General features: G+C 46.2%; 1 protein-coding gene across 4 annotated transcripts in view; it reads right to left on the bottom strand.

Annotated features, from left to right (window-relative positions):
- Window positions 1-7,875, bottom strand: part of boc (BOC cell adhesion associated, oncogene regulated) — a 29,931-nt gene that overhangs the window by 9,133 nt on the left and 12,923 nt on the right. For all 4 annotated transcript variants that reach the window (XM_031850202.1, XM_031850203.1, XM_031850204.1 and 1 more), the window contains exons 2-3: window positions 3,460-3,588; window positions 2,647-2,919 (exon numbers count right to left, since the gene is read on the bottom strand). In XM_031850202.1, the coding sequence (XP_031706062.1) occupies window positions 2,647-2,919; window positions 3,460-3,571 (385 nt within the window). In that variant the 5' untranslated portion in view covers window positions 3,572-3,588. The remainder of the gene's footprint in view (window positions 1-2,646; window positions 2,920-3,459; window positions 3,589-7,875) is intronic.

The following is a 7,875-nucleotide window of genomic DNA, read 5'->3' as shown; positions in this document are numbered from 1 at the left end:
CCCCCCCCCCCCCCCCCCCCCCCCCCCCCCCCTCTCCTGAGTGGCCCAGAGGCCTGGCCATGGGGTCAAAGGTGAGAGGTGTCCATCCTATAGAGTTTCAAAGATATCCAGTTTGGGAGGAAGCAGCAAAACTCTGCTCTTAAGAAGCCGGAAAGAAAAAGAAAAACCCACAACCCCGCTGCCATTTTATAGATTTGAAGTAGAGAGAAACTAAAGTGAGACTCCAAAAAGAAAAACAGCACAGGAGGGGAAAAACAAAGCAACAACTGGAGAAAGGAGTCGAGCAGTGAAATGAAAGATAAATAAAACTTCTCCAGGAACGTAATTAAACGTCTACCAGCCCGTGCTGATTTATTCTTAACAAACATGGCCTCCCTCTATTCTTTCCAGAGGTGCTATAACTGGCGTGTTTTTCTTGGACCAGCCGCTCTCTCTGGCAAGACAACCAAGCTGCTGGTATATACAGTCAGCTGATGAGACTTTGTATACAGCTCTAATTCAATAAGTTAAGTTTAGTTAAGGCCAGAGTGTCTACTGATAGGGACAACAAAGTGATGTACTCAAAGCACTGAGCAAACACCGTCCCTGCAGGCAGCTGATTTATTCACAGTGCATGTTGGACCTGCCCTCTCGCTCTGTGGGGGAGCTTTAATGGGACAAACACACACACACACACACAAAAACACTCCGTCTCAGCTCTTATTCTGAAAGATGAGAATCCCAGCCAGGACATGTCAAGCTAAGAGTGTGTGTGTGTGTGTGTGTGTGTGGGGGGGGGAGAGAAGCCTTAAAGAGGGACCGTGTGGTGCTCCATTTGCTAAATCAATCAGGTGTTGTTTTTACAGCCCCCCCCCCTCCCCTCGCCCTCATATCTACCCAGCCCACCTTCCTCCTCCTGCCTGCTTCTTCCAAATTCCTCCAGTTACACCTTTTAACCCCCCCACAACTCTTAACGCCCGACATTCTTCACAACAAGAACCCCGCATGGGTGCCTCTCAGGTGTGAGTGTGTGCATGCATATGTATATTCCTGTGTGTGTGTGTGAGTGTGAGTGTGTGTGTGTGTGTGTATCCTGCAGGGATGGAGGATTGATGGTATTCATAAAGTGAAGCAGACCTCCCGCACCAGGGCTACTTGGCAAGGCAGACTTAAATATTTCCACAGAGACAGTGCATTCATCATCTTTATGTGTAGCAGTAGGAGGCCTGTGTGTGTGTGAGACTGTATTATAACATGTTTGTGCAACGTGTTGTACGTTCACGTTGTGCAGATACACGTCTGTTCTCTGCAGCAAGAAGGGGAGGGTGATTGTCTGCACAAGAATTCAAAGCGAGGAGCTTTTAACCTATGCCAAAAAAGCCCAGATTCATCAGAGGCGGATAGCGAGGAGGGTCTGGAACCAACCTATCCCGGTCACAAAAAACATGTGCGTACAACTAAGACAGCTCGCATGGAAAGACAGGCACGTACACACTCCCCATGGAGCAATTCCTTAGGCGGTTTGGGGGTGGCCGAGTTATTAAATTAGAGAGGTACTTGGGGGGAGGAGGGGCGAACAGTCTGGCTCCACATGTGGTAATCTCAACATGATTTATCTACTATTGAAACTATCAATAACTTTTACTGCCTTTGTGCAAGAAAAGAAAACGGAAAAAACACAAAAAAAAACATGAGCTGAAGATGACAAAAGAGGGGAAAGTGAAAGATAATGAAAGGAGGCAAGAGGAGAGAGAGTGACAGGGTGAAGAGTGAAAAATGTGCAAAGGAAGAGAAATGTGTGTGTGTCTGTGTGTAAGGTTATGGAGGCCTTAAAGGAGACAGAGAATGTGACATCACGTCTCATCTTGTGTGAGGATCTTGTCTCGACTGGCCTAAAACACCTCCAGTTTCTCCATCTATAAGCCTCGTACATCACATCACTACGTGTAAAACAATACAGTTAACAGTGGTTTTTTTTTACCTAATGGTGTGTTTTAGTGAGGCATCTCTGTCCACCCCCTCACACACACACATACACAACACCCTTATCTCCTCCCCCCCCAGCCCTCCACCCAATTACGGGGCCATAATTTTTGGCGAGCCCTGCTGTCGGGCCCTGTGGAGAGGAATGTGGTGTTGTGTGGAGCAGAGGGGCCGATAGAAGCAGGGGGCCCCCAGGCTGGAGTCCTGGTCCCTTCTTCCCCGCTATGACCGGCCCCCGGGTCCCCTCCATTCCTCCGGCTCAAGTTACACAGCTTCAGGCCCCCCATCTCAGTCCCATGATGCATATCAAATATAACACCACATACTCAGACCAGCGCACTAAAAAACACCAGCGGTGAGAATAATTGACTTTAGCTCCATTAGATCAATACGACACTCTATAGAAGCAGCTGTTGTATTTAACGACACACACTAAATACTGCCCGACTATGTGGAGGTATTAACAGTGATCAATGATGTGCAACAGCTTCTCACCATGACCAGAGTTGTAGTTGAGGATTAATCTCACAGCAGTGGAAAAAGAACACGGTTTACTGCGTCGTTTGTGTTTTATTACCCAAACAATTAAGTCAAATGCGTTCTTTAGATACTCTGACAAACCAAAAAAGGGTTCTGTGCGTTTGTGTATATTTGTCTGAACTGTGTGTGTGTGTGGCTACTCACTAGCAGCGGTGACGTTAGCGGGCACACTAGCCAAGGCTCCTGTGCTGGTGCTGGCCACACACTGGTATCGGCCCACGGTCAGGTTGGACAGCGTGGGGATTAAGAGGCTGTTGGGCCCTAGCACCACACCCAAATGCCCGTCCATCAGCTCCTGGCCGTTCAGGCGCCAGCTGATGTTGGCGGAGGCGGGTTGGGCGCTGCAGTGCAGATTCACGCTGCCTCCCAGCTTTTGCACCACGGACATGGGCTCTTCACTGAACAGTGGCACCTCGTCTGAGGACAAAGATTATACACAGAACTCAGATATGATGAAAAGAAGAAAATTCTCACAATTTAGAACTTGGAACCATCAAATGTTTGGATTTGCTTGAAAAAAAAACCAACCTTTTAACTAATCGATTATCAAAACAGCTGTCAATTCATTTTCTTCGGATCTACTAATGGATTAATGGGTTCATCAATGCAGCTCTGAATACAGTACTTCTTTTCTTTTTCAATTTGTCCATGGTGGCTAGTAGGGCTCATGCAAATTACCCACTTCACCGCATCTCAAATAAACTGCTGTTGCTGCTGCCAGGATACGTTAAAAAAAAAAAAAAAACCTCGCTCCCTGTGACTGAGCCAGAATATTTAGTCTCTGGCAAGACTTTCCCTGCACCAGGTGTTTGGACAAACTAAGGTAAAGGCATTCATAAAGTGGGCAAAGATTAAGTAAGTAATGTGCATTTTTAAACGGCGGCAGAACACACAAAAATGGAACTTTTATTTCTGCAGACTGATCCAGTTTTCCACCATCTCAGTTGGTCTACTCACCGGGGAGAGAGGCGCCGCTCTGCAGGCAGCACAGTAGTACTGCACCCAGAGCGCACAACACTGGAGCCCTTCTCTTTTTCATCCACGGAGTCCAGTCTCGCTTTCCAGACATCTTCCATACACTGCCCCCTGAAACACACGCACACACAGGAAAGTCAGAGGGTCATTTACAGACTTGGTACACTCAAAACAAACAGCACAAACCACTTTATTCTGATGGAAGCTAGCACACACAGACGGAACTGCACAGCAAACAAAGCTACAAAAACTTGGAAACATACATCAGCCATCTAAACAGTCGATCTTGCTTCATACATAAGCTGCTCTCTATCTTACTTGTAAACACACACACACACACACACACACACACACGTACACAAACAGGCGGCCATTAACGAAACACAACCCAGGCGAGGCAGTGCACTCGGCGGTACCCTCAGCAGCCAAACTCCAGACACAAATGAAGCCTTTCTTTTCTGTCAGCCCCCATCTCACCGCTGACCCCATCTCCTCCGCCTGCACCCGCACCCATCCAGCCTGCACTCATCAAAGGGGCGCCCTAATTCTGCGGGGCCGTAACCTGACCCCTCCACCTTCCCGCTCAGGTGTAACTGATACAGGTAGAGGGTCCAGGAGGAGGAAGGGGGAGGGAGAGGAGAGGTGAGGGGGGGGGGGGGAAAAACACAGGCTGCATTCAGGAGTGGGGACAAAGAACAACTAATGAGAGGCAGGCCGGGGGGGGGATATATATCACAGAAGCGTGTGCGAGATGAAGTAGGGGAGGCTCGTATTATGGTTGCCGTATGTATCGGGAGGAAAATGGAGAAGGCGATGTTAATAGTCAGTCTATTAACAGTTAATGTAGAGAGGGGAGCTTTCCTCTCTCCTTTGTCGCTTACTGCCAAGTTTCCCAAATTCTTTCCTGTCAGGTTAAACTAACAACTTCCCGTCAGGATGAAGAGGGTGGTCCTGCAAGACTGAATCTCTCTCTCTCTCTCTCTCATATACAGTACATGCACACACTCGGGGCATGAAGTGTCCTGCGACAATGTAGTAAAAATGGAAACAACTTTCTCACACATATTTATCCTGATCTTATTATGGCAAGGAGATGATTAATGAAGCTCAGCGAGACTAGGGACTACACCCACACACACATACACACACATAAGGGGCCATAGCAGGACAGTAAGAGAATGGAAACTCTTACAGAGCACCTTCATCATCTAATGGCAGCAGTGAAAGTGTTTAGCTGCCTGGCACATTTATTGAAAATAAGCAAAGCAGCAGGCTGATGGAAAAACTGCTGTCAACTACGCCAACTGCCACACTGAGCCACACATTACTCCGCTACATCTTAATTGCATCGTATGAATGTGTGTAAACATTTTCAAGATTGCTAATTCTCACGACATGAACAGCTTAGGAGAACTCCAGTCCAACTTGCACAATGTAGAACTGTACTGATCAACCAGGTTTATTCATTTATTAATCCTGCAATAACACATTTTTGTGTTTTTGGCCACTTTGGGCAGAAAACAACCTGTACACACAACATACTGACTTCACCTATTGAGGTTATATGTCAAACTTATTCACTAACAGTTGCTTATTTACACATACAGTATATATATATATATATATATATATACACACACACACACACACAACATTAGCATTCATTTCAACTTGTGTTTCTGACAACCTGATGAGTTCAATTTCCCCTCTTTTAGCTCAGTTTTTGGTCTCCACCAACTCTTGAGGTAAATATCCGGCTCTTCAGCGGCTAAATTCTTCAACAGCAAGTCACTAACTGTGTGTGTCTGCTGAGCAGATAGCTGCAGTTGGTTTTAAAAGCTATTTTGCTGCAAAAAGCTGTAGCCGAACAAAGCTGATGAGAGTCAATCAAAATAGTTCGCGGCCTAACGGCCAAAAGAGTGAGCTTAAAGACAATCAAGAGTTCTGTATGTATAAAATAATTGATTATAACGTGTTTATGCAAAGATGACAAACATTGGCTCTAGCTTCTTAAATGTGCTGCTTTTCACTCATTCACGTTAATGCAAGTCAAATATGTTTGTTTTAGGACCGTCAGTCAGACAAAACAAGCAATTTGAGGTTCGAGGACCGGGAAACCTTGAAAGGCATAGTCAGTATTCTCAATATTGAAAATAACCCGCAGTTTCAGACCCACATATACATGTACACTTTAATTCACTCAGTCGTCCACTCAGACTGGCCCATCAGTAGTGGGCTCACTCGGTAAATAAAGAGCGAGCTGCTGTGGAACCAGGAAGCAAAGCTGGAAGGTCTGCGGCTTCAGCGGCCGGTCGCTCTATGGACACAACCCGGGACAGCTGCCCATAAAAAACACACATCTGTATGGACCACCTGTCCCAACCGTGAGAGTCGCTAACCGTAAACCACACCAGTCAACCTGCCATCCGGACACGCTACTTTCGCCAATGAGACCTCGTACCTGACTAATAAAAGTAGCGTCAGTGAGACAGCAGGAGGAGATAGAAACGGGGAGAGAGCTTTGTTCTAACGGCGGCATGAGGAGGCCCCTCGTACATCATCACTCCCTAAAAACAGCCATACTCCTCTGAGCCCATCTGTCCGACTGATTCATTCATCATCTGGGTCTTGTGTTTGCTTAGCGGATACCCTGCTTTAAGATGAAAAGTTGGCCTGACATCTTATGTCCAACTTTTTCCAACCATCCTTCCAAGAGAAGTCACAGACAGAGAGACGGAGAGGGAGAGGGAGGGAGAAAGAGAGAGAGAGGGAGAAGAAGCCTCCTACGCATCAGCGAGACTGATAGAAACCAGAGCAGACGCACAGACAGCTCTCCTAAATTAAGAACCGCGGGAATGTGCGAGTGTTAATGTTTCCCTATGACTGTTTTATAACAGCCTTACGAAAAACGCTGCGTTGTAGAATTAAAACATACTTCAGTGACAGCGCAGTGAGGAGAACTGTGTGAACCGCCCAAATCTGCCAGTTCTGGTGCAGAAGTATGATTACAGGGGAGTCAAGCTATTTGTGTCATCGTGTTGAGGAACTGACACTTGACTACTGCGAGACCCGACTTGAGACTTTGCAGCAGAAAAGGTCTGGTTCAATTATTGTGTTTACATGAATTTCATATCAGTTTCTTATACAGCTGCTTTTGGAATTTAACATTTGAAAAGTTTTTCTTTTGTTGTAGAAAAACCTGCTTGTAAACGGTTTAAACAACTGCTGTTAAAGAAGCCCAGGCCGTTGGCTGTAAGCTCCTGAGGTGGTGTTCCCTCTGGAGTAACCTGGTTGACGCGCTCGTTGTAGGCTATGCTAAACTATCTGTGAGGTGTGGTGCATTCGATACATCACAGAGATGTTTGTTTAAATATATATATATATCCCATTTATTCTCCTGGTTGTGGAACAACGTATAAAAAAACCCATTATTTCCACCAACAGTAAATGCACCACATTAGCGTATCGCGGTCAAAACCGTTTGCCCTTCCGGGGTCAAACACCTGACAAACACAGCGATTTCAGGACCTATATACCTGAGCCCAGGACAGGAATACAGCGCCACCCAATGTACACACAAAGAAATACAGTTGTATTTATAATACCATTTTTGGCTCTAACAACTGCATTGCACTAGTGTTTAAAAAATCCAAACACCACCACCCAGCCCCTGCAGCAGGTGGGCCTTGCATGGTCCCACATGTTATGTATTGATTTTATTTTAAACATGCATTTTAAGAAAAAAGTGAAAAGAAAACTTTTACTTAGGGGCATCAGGGAAAAAGTTGGATTGGTGCATCTCTGAAATTAACACAAAATATTTAAAAGGCTGTCGTTTGAATGGTAAACATTCAGAAACCTGAAAGGAACTTGACTTTTTGTACTTTGAAGACTTATGACTTTGACCCAAATCAAAAGACTATCAAAAGTGTAAATATCAGAGAGGAGGAGAGGACTAGTTCCAGGTCATGGCGATGGTGTGCAGGCATGCATCGTGAGCGTAGGTATGCGAGTGCCTTATATGTCATTGTGGGAGAGAGTCACTTGACACAAGTTCATTGTGAGCGTGCTAAGTAAAGACACCGGGGCCCCTGTTCTCCCGGGCCACTGCCAGTCCCATTGTCACCCTGCCTCCGTGGATAAATTCATTTTGACAACCCTGCTAATTGGATAAAACCAGACTGGAGCCACCTCCCCGAGCTCTCACATTCCATCTGCTTTCTGGCATGGAGAGGACACACAGGAGAGGCGGTGGTGGTGGTGGTGGAGGGCTAGCAGGCTAGTAACTCCTTCTGAGGAGCTGAGCTGTTGAATATTTATCACCTCTTGCCCCCCCTCCTCCCCCAGTTTTACGTCTTTTTACACCCTGTTCTCTACGTCGAGGTTCTCCAAACACCA

The sequence above is a fragment of the Anarrhichthys ocellatus genome, unplaced genomic scaffold (genome assembly GCF_004355925.1).
Source record: "Anarrhichthys ocellatus isolate YVR2014 unplaced genomic scaffold, GSC_Weel_1.0 scaffold10, whole genome shotgun sequence".
Taxonomy (NCBI): Eukaryota; Metazoa; Chordata; class Actinopteri; order Perciformes; family Anarhichadidae; genus Anarrhichthys; species Anarrhichthys ocellatus.
This window is presented reverse-complemented; position numbering and strand designations above follow the sequence as displayed.